This window comes from Xiphias gladius, chromosome 16 (assembly GCF_016859285.1).
Source record: "Xiphias gladius isolate SHS-SW01 ecotype Sanya breed wild chromosome 16, ASM1685928v1, whole genome shotgun sequence".
NCBI classification, from domain to species: domain Eukaryota; kingdom Metazoa; phylum Chordata; class Actinopteri; order Istiophoriformes; family Xiphiidae; genus Xiphias; species Xiphias gladius.
The window spans coordinates 27273342-27293213 of NC_053415.1; the positions used below are offsets into that span (position 1 = coordinate 27273342).

Genomic DNA, 19872 nt, shown 5'->3' on the forward strand with positions numbered 1-19872 from the left:
AAAACATCTGCCGTTTCACATTGTCACGTTGGCTCCACATTGTCATTTGGTACATTGTTATTATAAAAGCCGCTCCAGGATATAGAGAAAAATTTGAACCTATCCTTTAAGAGTCGTGAGAGGATTTAACATAAGAGAGGGTAGTTGTTGACCTCAGACTGAAAGAGAAAGCAAAAAGACTCAGAAGAAGAGGAGAGTGAGTTATAGGAGAAGCAAACGCCCAGAAGGTGTGCATTTTCAGTTTGTGTATGAAAAAAACTGGGTTTAAAAAAAAAAACAGTCAAAGTTTTTACGCTTGGATGAGATAGAAAAGTCGGTGTAACGAAAAAGTGCAGTGGAAGCAGACTTGGTCAATAAACGCTAACGTACATGAAGCATGAGACTTAAATGTCACTCGTCACCTCCAGTGAAGGACTGGAGCCTTCCTCACATTAACACATGAAACCAACAGAAACGTCAGGTTCCATCACGTTCTCCACGTGGTTTTCCGTCGTCTGAGCTCTGACTGCAGCTCTTTTAACCACCTCATCTCGCCGCGTCCTCTTCCTCTGTGGTGGTTTAACGGCAGCGACCGGAGAATCGGCTCCTCCAGCTGTTGATCTCCAACTCCTAATATTCACATAAGAGTACTGGAATGAAATGTGCATTTAACCACATTGTCTTTGGCTGATTTTCTGGAAATTCTGGAAAAGTTTGTGCTACAATCCTGACTAAAGGGTAACTGCACTTGTCTTGTCGAACCACTCAAAGCGCTTTACACTACTGCCACATTAACCCATTCACACACACACACACACACACACACACAGACACACACACTGAGCCAGCAGAGCCAGCAGGGTTCGGTGTCTTGCCCAAGGACCGGAGGAGCCGGGGACCTTCTGGTTATTGGAGAACCCGCTCTACCTCCTGAGCCACTGCCGACTAGAGGGAGAGAGAGAAAGGAAAAAATACAGGAAGGTTCAGGGAAAGAGAGAGAGCGCAGTTGACTTAAGGAGTGAGGAGCACCAGAGAGAACAGGACTCACAGATTCAGCGAGAGAGAGAAAGGTGAAGTCAATGGGAGAGAGAATGAGAGATGCTTAAGAGAGAGAAAGAACCAATACGGTACGAGGGAGAGAGACCCTGAGCAGAGAGACAGAGAGAGAGAGAGAGAGAGCCAAAGCACAGGAGACTCCAGTGAGAGAGCTGCAGAGAGAGAGAGAGAAAGAGAGAGAGAGGCGGCATGTGAGAGGCAGCGTGAAGAGAGTAAAACCAGAAAATCACTCAGCTCCTAATCATCACTGAAGACGACCGAACAACTCGCCAACACCCTCTGGAAACCTGAAAACCACGAGAAAACCTTTCTGTCTGCTGAGGGTTTGCAGAAGGACCAGGAGACATCCCTCTTCTTCGTCTAACATTTGTCTTCTTTTAGGAAAGTGATATAGAGTAAGAGACGTGGAACTGCCCCGAGAGGAAAAGATGAAGGTTTTAAAAGCTGAAAAGATTTATGGAGCTGAAAGAAAACTGAGCCTGATCGGTGTTGATTTGTGGAGAATTCGGAGTGACTGACATTTTCCACTGAGGGCTTATGCAAGTGGGAGGAGAACAAATTAAAGGAATATAAACGATCTGTGGAGGGCTGGCATTGTTTTTGGACAAGGGGGAACATAGAGGAATGTTTCTATTAAGAGTCAGGACTTTATTATCGCCAAACTGATGTAAGTGCGTGTGTGTGTGTGTGTGTGTGGAGGAAAAAGAGACGGGAAAGTTAGGGTAGCACACACGCACACGTCAAACATCATCATGTTCATCATCCATCGCCGTCGGCTGCCGACGCACTCTCGACGAGAAAAGACAGCGAGGAGACTCGAGGATTTGTACACACAGTCATGAAGACTCGCACACACAGTGTAATTACGTGTGTGCGGGTATGTAGTTCAGGGTAATCCCACCTTCATACGTGATACCTCTTAACTCTGCAAATTCACATGTGACATCAAGAAAATCTGCGTCAAGCTGATAAAAGTTTTGTGATAAAAAAACACATATTCTTGGTGTTTGCATCATTAAAATCGGACTTAAGGTTGTAATTTATGCGCCTGAAGAGACCCTGTGGACTAGACATTCTGATCAGACTTCAGATCAACCTAATCTTTATCTTTTTAACATGAGTGCAGCTTCCACAAGCCCAGACTTCAAGGGCGAGAAACCTGCAGCTGCCCTCGCTCCAGCTTCAAATGGATTCTCTAATCAGAAGATGAGAAGATTTTTGTTCTCAAAAAATGACTGAAGGCGTGAATCAATACCAGTCCAGCACTGGGTCTGGGATTTCTCGAGCAGAGCCGAACTGGAACACTTCTTCTTGTTTTTCCGGGGCCGCAGACACACACGGTGACGGTTTCAAGCCATCGATTTAATTTTGATCTATTCAGCATTGCCCTTCGAGATCAAACAGCTGCTCTTTTTGTTGCGCAGAATTCAGCAGTCTATTTTTGTTTCCCCCCTGCGTAGAAGTTCATCATCTGTTGATCCTCTGACAGACAATTCAAGGCTTGTGGGCTTCCTCTGAGATGATGGAGTAAAGAAGTGACAGGACATATTGAACAACAGTTCATCACTCAAGCGATAAATGTCGTTGTATGATGGTGTCCACCGGGAGAGAGGAAAAGGAAAGCGAGTAAATGATGAGAAGACTTTCCTCTTTCTTCCTCTACTCTGACCCATTTTCCAGGCAGCAGTCCTGTGGCTTCTGTGGTTTCTGCTTGTGGCTGTGACGGCGTTACCGAGCTGACACCATGAACCTGCGCGGTGGCAACGTGTCGGAGGTGATCTCTCACACTGTCAGAGCCGTTACCGCTCTGGAGGAAAGCGCCCTACAAATCAACAATGTGACAGACGCCGGGTGTCAAAGAAACGACATGGTCCATAATGGCATCGACGCACAGCTGGGGAACTGGTCTCACCGTAATGCCGGAGGAGTTTACGGTGAGGAGGGCGGCAGGATTTATGGGTCTCAATGTCCTCCCCAAGAGATGGCGGTGGAGAAGAACTGGGCGGCGCTGCTGATTTTAGTCGCCATAGCCGTCACGGTCATGGGAAACATCCTGGTGATCCTGGCGGTCTCCCTGGAGAAGAAGCTGCAGAACGCCACAAACTACTTCCTGATGTCACTGGCAGTCGCTGACATGCTCCTAGGCATCTTGGTCATGCCGGTTTCCATGGTGACCATTCTCTACGGTAAGCACCGAGTGACACTGATATTGGTCTTCATTAAGTTGAAGTTTGATGTGTTGTTGACTCGAGTCCAACAGACAGTTTTTTTTTTCCCAGGTGGTGGAATTCTTACTTTACAAAGCAAACTGCACCTGCCTGCATGTTTAAGGCTTTTATTCACTCTGCAGATGAAAGTCCTAAACTAATTTTAACCACAGGATAAAGTGAAGAACTCACATTAGATCTGACAGTTTGTCTTTCTGATCTGGGCCACGCTCATGTCTGGAGTCTAGATCTGGTGTTTGGATGGCGACCTCGGTCGCGACAGTCGAGTGAGAATTCATGCGTGACTCTGTGCTGGTGGCTGAGGACAGACGGAGCGCAGCAGCGATGGAGGTGTTCTGTGTTGTTGTCAGGGACGTGTTTGGTTGGAGCGTTGCTTCAATGCAAAGAAAAAAAAAAAAGTGGCAAAACCTGCGTCTGTACAGAGATGAATGAAAGGAGCCCACAGGACAATGTGGCTGCTTTATCAGGGAAAAATCAACGGCCGTAACACTCGTTTTCATGCAAATATATACGGAAATGAAATGAACTGAAATGAAATGAAATGAGAGAAGGCTGGAAAAAACCTTTCCATTTCACCACGAGCTAGAATATGGCCAGACTCCCCCTTAAGGGGACCCTGGGGCAGACACCCCCCAACCCACCACCTCTTTGTGGTGTGTATGTCACTTCCAAGTTCCCTTTACGCACAGTGCACACATCAGACTACACATGGGAGCTTCATTAATTGCATTTCTGAGGTTAAGAATCAAGTTTTGTGGACAGGTCTCGGATTTTCAATTTGACACGTAGCTCCACTGCAAAGACGGTCTGCGCAAAACTGCGGTCCTCGGTCCCAAGTTGTCACTGCGAGACACGTCCACCAACAGCCAATTTGCAGCTTTGGAGAACAAAGACAGTGTGCAGCAAAATTCAGAGAAAAAAATTTGAGCAAATTCAGAAATGTAGGAATTGAATTAAATGATGCAGATTCCACGAGTAAATGTTCTATAAATTCGTAAACAATTTTCTACAAACTGATACTGAACTTTGTAGAAACCTGATAATACATTCAAGACTTTATTGTAATTCACGTTCAGATTCTGAGTCAGTTTCGGATGAATTCAGCATTTTGTCGAGGTGTTTCTTCTCACCTGTAACAGCAAACCATGTTGAACTCTTAAAGCTCTGGGTCTTCCAGTTGACAAATGACTGTCGCTCGCAAACTGTGGATGAAGTTGCAAGTATTACAGGACTCTTGCGTACTCGTGAATGGGTTGTAAGTATGGAATTTGATTAGTGAAATCTGTTCAAATGAACGCAGATTTTCATGTTGCCAGTATCGGTTTTGCAGGTTGTAAATTTGGTGAACCACGTCCCTATTCACACTTCTCACTGGTGTCTCACTGACAGCTGAGCTTCATGGGTACTGTAGGTGGCTGGAGCCACTTGCCAAATGAAAGGATGCAGGGTGGTTGGGGGGGTGCAGCCTTTCCTAGCTTGATTTTGGTGAGAGGCAGGGTACACCTGGACAGGTAGCTAGTTGAACAATGTGCCATATGAGTATAAAAACATATTTTATGAACATCAGTCTTTATTCTCTACTTTCTCATTCTGTGTGTAATCTCAGGAAACAGTTGCTTTTGGTCATGAGACATGTATGTATAAGATTGGCCATGTATGTCCACATGTTATTCTCTCCTATTCCTTACTTCCACCATATTTCAGCCAACACGTCACTAAATGCGCCTCATCCTGTCAAAGATGGAAGTATGCAATCTGATTGTATAAGAAGGATAAGAAAGCATGGTTTCTGTGTATTGGCTTGAGTCTGGTGAAACCTACAGAACTGCCTCTCAGCCTCGACAGTGGGATCCATTCTCCCATGCTGTCACTGCCCTCAAACTCACCGTCCTCACAATCAGCGAGAAAAAGACCCGAAACCCCTCGATCGGGTTCCTTTCACCCCTTTAGTCCTTACGATTATGTACCTGTGTCCGTTATTTACAGCAAGAGTCAGCAGAGAGCACAAATATTCACCATTATGCTCCCTTCAAAAATCCAATGATATTTAAAACATATGAGGCCGAGGTTACTAAAAAAAAAGGGCAGAGCCACTGTTCCAGTCTCAAGATTTTGATTCCACTTTAAAAGCATCACCAGGAGCGGTTTTGTTTTGTCGGGACACGTCAGCTAATGAAAACCAGGTGCACCGGCAGATTGTCTCAACTTCAGCTTCTCGTTTAATTCTTCAGAAACGTGTCTGATATTGCAACACGTAAAAACTTAAATACTTTCTGGGAAACGATGTGCAATTAAGGTATAAATTTGCCAGTTCCCTTAACCTGCAGGTCTGTAGACTGTGGGAGGGAACCAGAGCACCCAGAAGAAACCCTGACACAAGAGAGAAACATGCAAACTCCACACAGAAAAGCCTCAGCCGGTAGGTAGATTCGAACCACTGACCTTTTTTATAAAGTCTGACACCGTCAACAACCGGACCACTATCCTGCTCCAACTGACAGAAAAAAAGGGGAAATATTTATAGCCAGTGGCCATAACATAAACATAAAGTACTTTTAACATTACCCAGGAGACTTATATGTCGTGATGTTGGGTAACAAGAGTCTACAGCAATGCTAACTGCTTTGGGAGACTGTCCTTTAGCACAGGTATTGCAAGTATTGGGTAATTACAATTGTAACCCGATGATGGCGCTTGATGAAAAGTCAGAGGATCACCAGAGTTATTCCAGTTCATCCTGAAGGGAACACGCACGCCTGAACTAAATCACATCATAATCCATTCAATAGTTTTGAAAACGTTTAACTAGAAACAAAAAATGTCAACCTCATGGTGGCTCTTAAGGAAAATTTAGAGTGTCTGTGAACCATTAATGTCTGGCGAAAGTTTGGTGCCAATCCATCAAGTAGATGTTGTACACAATAAGTCAGAACTTTTACCAACTGAATTATAGCAAGTTTCTTGGCAATCCGTGTAACATTTGGCAAGATACAGGATCTCACTCTGAACCACATATGCCGAAGCTAAAGGAAGAGTCAGGAGATCACCAAAGTCAGTAGCGCTCGTCCTCCCGGGAGAATGAATGCCTGTACGGAATTCCATGGTCTTCCATCAAACAGTAGTTGAGAGATTTCAGTCTGGACCAGAGTAGTGGACCGACCAGCTGACATTGCTATCCCTAGACCCATGCCCAGAGCACGGGTAATAAATCTTTAAAAGAATGAATACAGTCCTTTGGCTCTTCCCCCTTCACTCCTCTGCGTCTCCTCTGAACATTGCTGTCATTCTCCAGGTGGTTCAGGTGGCTGCTGATTAATGCTTTGCTCTGTGAGCTTCAGGAAGCTGCCTGCTCTCCCTCATTTTCTCTGTCTGTCTGTTACTGTCCCACCACACACACACACACACACACACACACACAGCCTCAGATAACCTCTTTCAAACACAAGCGCACACACACACACCTTCCACCGTCCACCGTTGCCCATTTCCAGCTGATCTTGCTCTTTTGCCTCCCCGAGCTTCCCTCTGTGTGTCTGCAAATGTCACGAGCAACTGCTCGCATAAGAAGCTTTAGGCCCTAAGCAGCAAATTCATTTGCATGAGAACGAGCACGGTAAATTAGTCAGGAGGAAGGGCGCTTCCAAAAGAACGACCTCCAGTGCTTATTATTCGCCTTCCCCGTCTTTAATGAGAAGACAAAAGAACTCATTAGCCATGCCAACGCCAAACATAAACACACACGCTGACATTATTTTCTCATGTTGTTACACGGCTGTGGTGTTTCCACATTCATTTACTGACTCAAAGAGCAAACACAGTATTGTTTCAGGCTAGAGACGGCACAATGATGAAACCACGGCAGCTGAGCGATCTTGTAAAGCCGTCATCGGTGAGGTGTTGTGTTAATGATGTCAAAAAGAAGATTATGGGTGAAATGGGGAAGTGTGGCTGCGGATGGGAGATGTGAGGTCGTACAGTGCTTTGTGTTCGATGTCATCGCTGAGTTTGTGAAGATCAGATTATCAGTGGGGTCATTAATGAGGTCACTGACACTCTACAAAAGTAGTTGAGATCACAGGTGATCATTTTAGTAACAAGGTCACATATCAGACTGGCTCATTATAATGTTATGAATACGATAGATTCGGTTACACTAGCAGTAAGACAAGAAACTGCAAATGTCATCAACGTAACACTCAATGATTGGCGCCATTTATGAAGGGTTTACAAGCTGTGATTAATGGCTCTATGAATGGTGAAATAAATCATTTACTAATGCTCTGCGGATCAGTTGTAAGCCACTGATAAGAACAACTTGCGGGTTGCCAGGTTGTGGAAAATCCTCCTCCAGCAAAACACTTTGTCCTTTTTAGCTCTCCAATTCATTATGACGTGTTTGACCACTTGTCTTCTGGAAAAGGGCTTCAGGACATCTGGACCAAGGCCCCTTTTATAAACCGATTAACTGAAGCTCGCTAAGATTCCACGGTTCACGTCGGCTAGCAACATCCGATCATTGAGCTTCAGATTCTGTTACATGCACTGCTAACGGTGGGCACAAGCTAGAGATTATGCTGTTGAGAAAACTCTTGCAACAACCGAGAGTTTTGAGTTTGCCACCCTTCTGAATCACACCTCTGCCGGCTTCTTCCTCATAGCAACATGGGTATCGTAGTATTTAGAGTCCTCTTCCAAACTGACGACAGGCTTTTGATGATATCCTCAATGTTCTTATGCATAGAAACATGGGACTCCACTGGATAATTACTCAATTCTATAGGTTCATGCAGAGACCACTAGATGCAATTATTTCAACTTCTTTTCGGAGAAATCACGATTTTCCCATCAGTTTGGTGGACAGCTCTACATTATACGATACCCATGGGAGGTGGCTGCTGTTGCCATGGAGAAAGAAAATCTAGTTAGAGGCGCGAATCAGAGTGGCAGCCATTGTAAAATGCTTCAGTGAAAAAAACACTGCGTCATGGTGACTGAATTCATCCAAAACTGATCGGGAATCCAAAAGTTGCCTATAGAATCGGCTTTCTTAGCAGCATAATCTTTAGCTTCCGTCGGCCATGAGTGGCACACAAAAAGAACTTTAAGCTCTGTAATTGGAGGTTTTTACCGAAATGCATCTTGGGAGTCATTGTTAACCTCTCACCTTGTGCTCTATGTCGAAAAACTTGTTCCTTTGACTTTTATCAAACAGCCGCATACTTTCTGTCCAAATAGGAGTAACCTAACGTTGTCTATGGATGGATGAATGACATGGACTTTTACTTCCTGCACACACCAGCAGTGTAGGCTATGACGTGCCAAAACACGCCATAGGACCCTAAACAGTCCTATTTCTAAGCATCAATGCACGTCAGCTTTCCAGAAAAGCTCCGTGGTCCCAGCTACTGTACGAGGACTACTTCAGTCTGTGTGACCCACTCGGTTGTTTCTGTGCTTCACGTTTAGATCTCTAGACTCTCTTTGGTTACTCATGAGGCAGAAATGTGGATATATGGTTGCAAATGAGTCAGAGATGAGGTGACAGTTGAAGGGAAGGAGACCCAGCCACAGCAGTGAGTAGCTATAAACATGAACCGATTCCCTCAGAGCTCATTGAAATAAACCAAATTATTACACTATGTATAAAGACAACCACAGGATGTTTTCATTGCTTTTCATTTTCCATGGAAAGGCGTGCTACTGTGTATTCTGAATTAAGTGTGTTTTAAGCAGTCTGAGTACTGAGTGGTAGGAGTTCATTTTTTTTGAATACTTAGCAAATGAGAGCTAAATCCTGTTTCCCATAGCTTCATAGGAAAACAACAGGAGGCATGTTCAGTCCAGGGCAGTTGTTAAGTGCTGTGGAATATAAAGGGGAAGGCCACTGACGGATACAGACTCTAAGTGTCTTGCCAACTGGACGGCATGGTGGTTTTGGTTTGCCAACATGACCACTGCATGTACAGCCTGACATGAAAAGATGTGACACTGAGCCTCTGGGAACTGTAGTTACCTGTATTGCCGCCACATTTTGATAAATGCAAGGAAACCTGTCAGACAGAAAAAAACGTTCTGTTTACCTTTTAAATGTTTTAGCCATGCTAATGGCTCTAGGGATGGAAATGTCGGTCAGTCGGTCCACCCCTATGGACTCGCCATGAAATTTGGTTTTGGACATTCGTGGCCTACAGAGGATGAGTCCTGGTGACATTGGTGAACCCATATTTTTTTCTTAGCGCCATCATCAGGTCAGAAAGAAAAATAAACTGCTGTGGTGCAAGCAAAGATACATAAGAGCTCACTCATTCAATGGCTTACATGTTAAACTGTATATGACACTGTATTTAAATGTTGGAAGAAGAAATGCGGAGATGTCATTTTTACTGGGAATCAGCCAACACATGATTTAGTGGGACAAAAACATAAATCGATTGTAACCTCGCTAGTGGCATGGCTCTAGGATGGGAGTGTCGGTCCACCACTTTAGACCAGACTAAAATATCTCAACAACTATTGGATGGATTGATATGTTCATATTTTATACAGATATTCATGCTCCCGTCAGGATGACTTGTAACAAATTTGGTGATCCTCTCATTTTCCACCTAGCACCATCATAAGGTCAAAATTTTAAATTGTCCTTTGGTTTATGACCAATTATCTGCAGAACTAAAGACATTTCATCAGCCTCATATGGACTTTGTATCTCATGCTAATTAGCAAATGTTTGTTTGCTAACACACAAAACTAAGATAAAGTAAGACAAAGTATACCTGCTAAAATCAGCATCTTAGCATCATCCTCCTGAGCATGTTTTCTCTGAGTCCCTCACAGGGCCGCTGGCATGGCGGTAGACTCAGAGTTTAATACAAAACACAAAACAAAAACATGAAGATGTATCTTGTCAAACAAAAACCCCAGAGACCCTCTATATTTTTTCACTACTTCATAACAAGTGTAATAGGCATATTGTCACATTTTTTTTGAATGAGCACTGTTGAAGTTTTCGGGGTCATTCTCTTTTCGGTCCCTGTTATTTTACCCGATGAGGAAGCACAGTCACATATCTGACATGAGGTTGTACTGTATGTTCAGCATAGCAGATATATAACGGCTTACCCACAAAATGCTGATACGCGTTTGTCTTGTCTGGCCACTTTGGCTGACGGCCCAGTGACGATTTAGAGATCTTGATCTATCCTAGTGCCTGGGGAAATTTTGGGATTAACCCAGTATTGTGGCTGAGAGCACACTGTCAACAATGAGCTTGGTTCCTGTCTGTTATACATGAAAATACAGAAGGCAAATACCTTTTCTGCTGTTCGGTTTTGAATTGTGTGTCTTTGTCCCTGCCTTGTTTTCGTCGGGCATTCCCCAGGGATAAGCTGTCAAAATAAACTTGACAGACTGATGCGCTTTCTCACCTTACACAATCCTCCCGACAGTCCTTTCAGTTCTTTAAAGAGCTTGAATAACTTAGGGTTTCACTTGACTAGAATTTGCTCCCATGGTAGTTGAAGATGCACAGTTAAGGGGCTTCTATTTGAATGATCTACCACCTAAAACAAAAAAAAATGGTTGTCATTGCCTCTTTTAACAGATGGTTCCTGCATATTTTGTAGATTTCTTTGAAGAAGTTCAGAGACTATGTTCATTTTCCCCCAAGAGACCAACAACACTATGAAATACGTCTGTTAATTTCAAGGTGAAGGCAAACCGCACTTTGTCAGGTCAGCATACAGCAGATTTAGATGTAAATGCTAAACTGATTTTGGCAGTTAATCACATTTGCTATTGGCAAATGTCAACATTGTCAGTGGCAGCGCTGCCTTGGAAGCAGAAATAGTCTCACTGAGTTGAGTTAAATTCATTCACAGTGAGAAATGTGTAGGAACCACAGAACTGGCAGGATCCCTTTGAGAGAAACTTAGCTAATTGGCAAACTTGAATAGTAAACAGGGAACTAACAAATAGAAACTGTGGTGATGTTCTTTATTGATTCTACTGGAAGGCCAGCAGGGTTGTTCAGTAGCTAAAATGGAATTCCTGCAAAACCTCCTGTGGGTTAGTTAGAAATCAGCCTTTTTCCCGTTTGGTGTGGGCTGTCACCATGAAACGCAACCGGAGGGTGTCGCCGGTGCCGCCAACTGGGTCACAAGTACAGAACACGTAAAGAGATTTATCGTCGCTCCCCGACCAGAAAAAAGTGGAATTAATCACTGGAGAGAGTGTGACCTAGTGGGGGCTAGTCATTATCAGCCGGACAGCAGACTTAGCCTCTTAATCTCAGTACCGCTGTAACAACGTAGTCCACAAACCACGTCCACAAACAGCAAATTCAAAAATGCCTGTGAGGTGGTTTTACAGGAGCTGTCCATTCAGCACCGCAGGACACACAACAAGCCAGAAAACCAGGGATGCCGTAACATTGCTATTTTTTCAAATGAGAATCACAACAGAAATCTACTTTTGTTTTACCGACCATTCGGATGTTCCGTGACTTGAGCTTGTATTTTTCAGCATGGGTGAGGAGTAGAGCTAGCAAACATCGCTGACTTCAGGTGTTTCCCTGTGTTTACTAACTTTCCAAAGCCAAATTCTTCACCACTTTTTGTTCAGTTTACTCAAACTATTCAATTTTCTTCGCTCTGTCATCTTGGTCTGCTTGGTATTTCATTGTTTATTCTATTTTCATAATTCCAGTTGACATGCACGCTTTCTCTTACTCGGTCTGATATCTGTTTGGTAAGGGTAAGAGTGTAAACAGAGCCTGAAACGGAGCATCGTACACCAAAACCGCGGGAGTTGGCTACTCTTGAGATTAGAGTCCGTCCAGGACACGTTCAGCGTAGCATAGCACAGCTACGCGCGGGAAAACGAGCCTAGATGCTGAGGTTTTAGGAGCAGTTCGACTGCCTGCCACGTACCTAACGTCCTGTCCTCATTGTGTGAAAAACTTGGGGGATCCTTTTGACGTAGGCCCACATGGTATCAGGTGGAAAACGACAGGTCAAGAGGTGCTGGAGGGCATATTTTTTTCACTTATGAAAGAGGGAAGCGCTTCCTGTCTTTGGGCTAAACCAGGCTGATGTAGTGAAGGATCGCCGTACTAACCCTTCTTTGACTGGTCCATTTAAACCAGAAAAATGTGTATTAATTCACTTACGGTGCAGAAGAGAAGCATTCCAGTACGCTCATATCAGCTAATGCCTTCCTCCTCCTTCCTCCAAAGGCCTCTGGGTGGGTAGATCCTACGCAAACGATCCAAACAAATCAAACACTGTCACAGAAATAGGGCACACAGAGCAGATTTCAAAGGAACAATGTGGCAATAGATTCACGTCACATGTGAAAAGGGAAAAAAATCTTCTGGTTTTGTGTTCAATGGAAAAACAAGCACATTCTCCACAACATCCGAGTGCTCCCTTAGGAATCCCACCACGGCTTTCTGGTTGGAGTCTGACTGGGGAACATCGTTGCAGCCCTCTCGTTTCCTGTCGTCTCGTTTCCTGTCGTGTAACAATGCCCCCAGAAGGAATCCCAGCTAGAAAAATGATGTACATGCACATGTAATCTGATATCTCCGGCAGGAATCTAGATGTGCTGATCAGGTTATTCTTAATCCTTTTAAAGGGATTACCATATTCTTAATTATTCTTCGTCTTAATGCTTCAATCCTATTTCCCGTTCGCTGTTTCTGCCATCAGATTACTGGTGACGATGCATGTTAAATAGATGACTACGGGGCGGGAATAAATCCAGAGGAGGATTCCGGTCTTGATTGATATCTTGAGATGTCGGCTACAGGAGAATATAAAAACACCTCCAGCGGTTTAAGTGACCTGGACATGAGTATATGTTTGATAAAGCCTGCCTCATCCCTTGGTCACTAGAGGCGACAGAGGAAAACAGAGGACCTATGGGAACAGATTATCCCAGTCTGAGCTCAGTGGAAGCTGCTGACAACATATTGATTTTTGTGAATTTTGGGCTCAAATGCTCATTTGCTCCCTCCTCCCTCCTCTGAGCTTTTGATGACTGTCAGGCGGTTAATGTCTTTTCTCTCTCTTACTTTGAAGACTTTAACCCCACCACTCATCCATCCATCCAACACTCCTGCCTTCTTTTCCTCTTTCTCCCTCGTCGTTAGCCTTCCTCTCAGATGGTGTGTGACTCAAAGAAAACAAACACTTCTGTTTCAAAGCCCTCGGGTTTTGTCCTCTTTCTGTGGACAGGCAGCTGTGCAGGATGATATTTACAGATTAGGCTCTGTTTCTTCTGCAGATTCCTCTGTGATTTATTCTCCACCTACACCTGTGATTCTTAGTTAATTCAGAAACTGATAATCTCATATAAAGCCAAAAACAAGAAGATCTGTTATGTGTTTCCTCTCTAGATCTGTTTTTTAAGTGACCGTGACGTCGTCTTCTTTCGACCTTCTAATGACGGGTCTGGTGCCCTTTTCTTTTTTTAGCTGTAGTGGCCGTTACCGCTCCTGCGTAACAACATACTGATTGTAATCTATACATTGATATATTGATTGCAGAGTGGTTCACCTCAATAGGGAAAAGGTTGCTAAGGAGGCTGTGTAACCTCTAATTTGACACATCTCCAAACCAACAAAAAACAGCAAGACAAAAAAAGTGAACAGCTGTACCACCTGGGCCATTTTCACCCCATGGAATACACCAGTTACCAGTTTATTAGGTACACCTAGCTAAAACTAATCCATCTAACCCAACAGTCCTGTAATAAATCCTCCCTCGTGAAGGTTATGACATTCAGTTTTTGTTCAACCTTTTTTTTTTTTTTTTTAAAGAGGTGTTAGTTCAGCTTTCCATTTTTGTATCATTGGGAAGTCAAAAAAAAAATGCGGAAAACCTTTCCTACTTTTGGTTTCAGGGCTGTTTTCTCGGACCCTTACATCCAAAGTAAATTGACTTTAGCACTGGACTCAGGTATAATTTTTGAGGTATCCATTTTATGCTACTTCGTACTTGTACTCCACTACATTTATTTGGCAGTCGAAGTTACAAGTTACTTTTAAGATGAAAGTTTTACATTCATATTATATGCTCAATTTATAAAAAGATGCATGGTGGATTAATTGTGACAACTACCCAACAGTTTAAAAAAGTACAAACAGTATAAATAGCTTTGAACAGCTGCAACCTAAATGCTGCTTACACAGTGATATATATGTAACAATAATCCAATAATATAATGTTATACAGACAGGGGTCATTCTGGTGCCTCATTAGTTATGTTGCTTTTGATATATGAAGTATATTTCACTGCTAATACTTATGTACTTCTGCTTAAATAAGATTTGAAGTTCTAAGTGCTGTACCAAGGCAACTGGACTTGCTCGAGGTTCTTGGACACGTTTGACCTCTCATCTGAAAGGTGTCCTCAGTTCTAACCGACTGGTGTGGAGTCCCGGGCATTTAACCTGCTGTAGGGTGGTTAACAACTTGAGAGTCGTTGAGGTCACATGTGATTTGTTTGGGTCACATGATTCAATGTGCGAATCATGGGGAGGGATCTCAGGACTGCACTGTAAGTGGCTGTTAAGTGGTTTGGCAGACCACCTTCTCTGTTCAGTGATGGTCGTTCCAGTTTGACCCAGATGGCCTCCTCTCTGGCCAAAATGTTTACATTGCTGTCCTCAGATGAGAGTCCCTTGTCCTGCTGATGTAGGTGGACCGCTGAGTCCTGGCCTCTGGAGCTGTCTCTCCTGGGTTGCGCCATGCTCTTGTACAGGGGTTGTTTGGTTGCCCAAAAGTACAGGCCTGTGCTTTCCTCGCTGCATTGAACTGTTTACACTACAGTGCTCTGCTTACGTCTGGGTGTGTTGTCCTCAGGGTGGACTAGCTTCTGCCTCAGACTGTTACTGGGCTTGAAGTGCACAGGGATGTGGTGTTTGTTGAGAATCCTCCTGAGTTTTTCAGATCCCCCAGCTACGTGAGGAATGACAGTGTTTTTCCATTAATTGCTGTTTTCTTCTGTCTGTTCTGTATCTTTCTGTGGTTTTGATGAAGGCCCAGTTTGGGTAACCGCACGTTTTAAGTGCCTCTCTGATGTATTTTTCCCCTCGGTCCTTGTGGGCACATTCGGAGTCCGATGGTGTTGGGTTCTGATAACCCCCAGCTCGTGCTCCAGTGGGTGGTGAGAATCGAAGAGTAAATAATGGTCTGTGTGTGTGTGGGTTTTCTGTAGACTTCAGTGTTTAGGCTTCCGTCATCTTCAGTGTGCACCACGCTAGATTTTGAATGCCGCATTTTACGCTGAGGTATTGCTGCTTTTACTCCACTGCCAGTCACAGGACATTTTCATCTTACAGCGCACAATGATATTTTAGTCAGCAACTTTGTGTCAAGAGTTTGTGAAACGGGAAATGAAAAGGACAAGCCTTTCCTGCTTCAACGTGGCGCTGTCCCCGTGCACAAAGCCAGGCCCGTTAAAAATGGAGGCAGAGCAGAAGAGACTCTTATAGCAGCACATTAATGCCCACACACGTATATGAGTCAGGTGTCCACATACTTTTCCACTCAAGCGATGTGTTCAGGAGCGGCGGAATGGTTTTATCTCCACCACCTTATAAATGCTCCACCTTCTTGCTGGAGCTGATACCAAACTGAAACATAAATAGATGCACTGATCATGTCATTTGTATGTTACTGGAAGAAATACGACCAAGCGTGGAATCACAAAAAATCCAAGCTTTACCAGAAAGTCTGTTCTCCTACTTCTAATACAACGGGAGAGAGGTCTACCATGCGGCCAGTGTTCTGCATGGTAGACCTCTCTAAAATGGAGAAGCTTGAAAAAGTGTTGAGATTTTTTAAGGATTCATTTATGGGAGCAGCCTTTGAAGTTGGAGCGCTGAAGTCTGAATTCCAGACCAGCAGGAAAAATCTGGGTGAAAAGAAACACTTGCGAGAAAAGCTCATCACCTGCTGTTTAGTTGCAACACAATCAGTGCAATTTACTTGGTGAGTCAAAGCAGCCGCTAATATCATCCCGGTGTCATTTAGTGAAGTAAATCCCTTCAACGTCGTTTTTATAGGTAAAACTGCTTTGACCTGACTCTGGATGGTGTGGGACTGACATTGCTCCCCCCTAGTCCCCACTGACAGCAGGGCGGTTTAATATAAAGTGATTACACGTTCCGATGATTGAGAAACAGATGAATCAACAACGGAGACAAAATGGCATCAGACAAACAACAGAGGCAGAAAAGGTTGAATAGAGCAAACGTGGTCGAGGAAATTCTGTATTATGTTGCTCTGGAGTCTATTTCCATCAGAGATAAAGACAACTGACAGGCTCCGGACACATTTTATTCTTTAGTAATCTGAGCTCACATTTTACCCCGAGAAGTAGGGCGGGTGTAACCAGTCGTATACAACAGTGAAAAACGTGGTCGCCTCGATGAGGCAGTTGACCGCCCCAAGGAAACATAACCTCCAATTCCTCTCTTGGTAAGAGAAGGAATGAGCTAGGGATGTGGGCAGAGAGTGTGTGAAGGAGAGGCGAGATAGAGAGTCCCAAGTGGAACATAGCCGGTTATGAACTGCATGAGACGGAGGAGATTCCTCTTTTTGTGTGTCTATGAGCTGCAAAGTGGCGCAAAAAGCCGCCTGAACAAAAGCTGAGGAGCAGCAACAGGAGCAGCAGGAGCAGGCATTCAGATTATCAGCCTTCCTCCTTCCCCTCCTCTCTCAAATGACCAGTCAGAGCAAAATGAGACAGATGCAAACAAAAGGGCAGGGCCATTATCAGGCTCCACTGGCCAGATGTGAGACAACAGGGCAAAAGGTCAGGATGCGAACGGAAAATGCCAAGATGGGGGGGGGTCACGGGTAACGGGCAGGTAAGCAGATGAATACATGAGACAGAGGAAGAGAGAGATGAGGTGAGTGAACGCTCTGAAGTCACTTTATTTATATTGGAAGAAGAAAAGTGGATTTGTCCAATGTGTCATCTTAGTAATGTTCTCTACTTTTGATAAGAACAGAATTAGATGATGAACAAAGACTGAAATGACGGTTTCCATATGAAACACTGAAATTAGCCAGTTACTTGAAGAAAGCCTTGGAGGTCAGGATGGAAATTAGGCTCCTAGTCTAGATGTCATCTGCAATTTGGTGCACAGTGAATTAGAAGGTTTATCCCTGGACATATATCACCTGAAATGATGGAGAAGAAGAGATAACGTTAGCTGGGTCAGTCAATTGATAATTATAGTTTTGATATTGATATTTTAATGCCTACCTCTACAGCAGTGGTTCCCAAACTTTTTTAGAACATGCAACCGTTCAAGGGACATTTTTTGTCACAGCACCCCAAGCCACCCAGACGCCAACATAACAGGCACATACATGCGTCACGAAATCCCATTCTTAATCACGTAGTTATGCATCTTCAGATTTACAGATAAATATTTAACATAAAAAATCAGTACAGTTAAACACGCTAACACCCAGATAGCGAGATTATGCAGGCGAACACTTGGGCCACGTGCTTGCGGTTTTAGTATCTGTCTCTGAGACTTGTTTCTTCACCTCAGTGCAGTAGAGGTGAATGGAATTTGGAGTTTCTGCTGCTCACAGCATAAGAAAAACCTGACAATTAACGAACTCACCAGCCACATACCTTTCCAAAAACAAAGCTGTTTGAAAGTGGTGAAGTGTCCCTTTAGCGTGAAGGCTTTGGTGAGATAGTAGTAGAGTGAAATCCCAACGGTCCCATTTCTGGCTGTTGATAGTTGTGGACGTTCACTCATGAAAACTTTTCTACTCAGTCCTGAGAGCAGTGGATAATTAATGCTGAGTAATTAGGGCTTATGATGACACACTGCTTTGGCACACTGTAATTTGGATCGGGCCCATTTGGTTCAGTCTCGGGGGAGGAAACTCACTTTTTCTGCCCAAGTCCACTGCGGACGAAACTCGTCCAATACTTCCTCACATGTACAGCTATCTGCACCCATCTGCATCCCTTTCGATGTGTGTGTGTGACTGTGTGTGGGGTTATAACATGTATGCAGACGTTTAGAATCAGCTGGTTGAGTTTTCTTCTTCTAACGGGCCCGGAGCAGCTCAGTGAACCTTGCGTTGTGTTTATTTGAGCGTTTAATGCAGCCGCCCTCGCACTGACATATTCTAACTTGCCCATTTTGCATAACTGGAATTTGCTTATCATTTATATTTTAGTTATGTTGGCTGATTCATTCAGTTGCTTCCCCGATGGCAGCCAAGTCAATGTTGGCTTTTGTTGCTAAAACAACTGCCCCCAACCTCTTCTCTGGCTTCAGTTCTCTCCTGTTCCAATAAATGTCGACTCTATTATCATAATTGCCCCTGCTGCTGTTATCCTTCTAATTAGGATTGTGAAACAGCTCCTGCTAAGGCGATGGCAGCATTTTCTCAATGACTTTCTTCTTCTTCTGCACCTTCTTCCTTTTTTCTTTGGACAGAAATGAACACGAAACAAAATTGTTCTTTATCATTGGTGATTAACTCAGCAGTTGTGGTTACTTTGTACATTTACCTGAAAACTAATGTCATATTGTTTGTCTCCCTCTTTAATTAGCCCTCATTAATAAGTTACTCATTGCAGAGCGCGCTGCATGAAGCCTTGAACCCATGTAATGTGTTTAAAGTCATTCTCTTCGGTGCTTATGTAATTTCTTTTAGAAGTATTCGTGCACATATACTGTGGAGACTGTTTATTATGGGTTTCATAATGTTGCATTAGATGTCTTTGAGCTCATGGTTCCTTAACCTGATATAAATAAGGTTTTTATAACTGAAACTCATTCCCAGTTTTTAAAGCGACGGAGCGTCTAAAGAGAGAAGATAAAAAGCTGAGAGAGGCAGCAAAAGAAAGAGCTTTCAAAACGGCAACTAGCGACTCATTATGAGTGAAATATCCAGCAAACACACTTTACTCCCAATAAATAAATACACGTCTTTTAATTGAGCTAACGCCTCTTACTTTTCTTAAGACCCTTTCATTACTTTGTTTCACTGAAATAAAAATTGTAAAGAAATAAACCAAACCAGAAGGAAACATAGAAACAGTTCAAAAGGGATGGAACTGTTCATGCAGTAATGATTACCAGAATTGTTGTTGCATGTGGCTGGTTTGTTAGGAAAATGCATTAAGGTAACATCTGCTGCAAAGTTCAACATAGTATTATAACGCTGTGAATCCTGTGATCTTTTTAAGCTCATCTCTTCTTTCTTTCCCCAGAACTTCCTGGAAAATAAACAGGCCAGAATGAATCTGGCCTCCTTATTTCGATGCTTATATTGTTGTTGATGTACAATTTTACATGCATCAGTTTAAAACCTACTTCAGATCACTTCCAAATCCAAATTCCTGTGATTCCTGACATTTATGTAGACTTTCTCTTCCTCTTCGTGAATCTTTAAACTTGTTAAACTCAGCAGAGGAGGTTCCTTAGAACTGGTATGTTGAAATATTCGGTTGTATTTTGTGTTTAACTTGTTTTAAATCGTTCTGCTCCACCGCAAATCGAGACTGAACATGTTTTGCAGGTTTACAATAAGCTCCTTTATTCAGGCGAGCTGTGTTTGTG

General features: G+C 43.5%; 1 protein-coding gene across 1 annotated transcript in view; it reads left to right on the plus strand.

The window, feature by feature from the left end:
• The first annotated feature begins 2779 nt into the window (after positions 1-2779).
• htr2aa (5-hydroxytryptamine (serotonin) receptor 2A, genome duplicate a) overlaps positions 2780-19872 on the plus strand; it is a 63565-nt gene continuing 46472 nt past the window's right edge. Inside the window, exon 1 of the mRNA XM_040149006.1 lies at positions 2780-3221. Within this exon, the coding sequence (XP_040004940.1) occupies positions 2780-3221 (442 nt within the window). The remainder of the gene's footprint in view (positions 3222-19872) is intronic.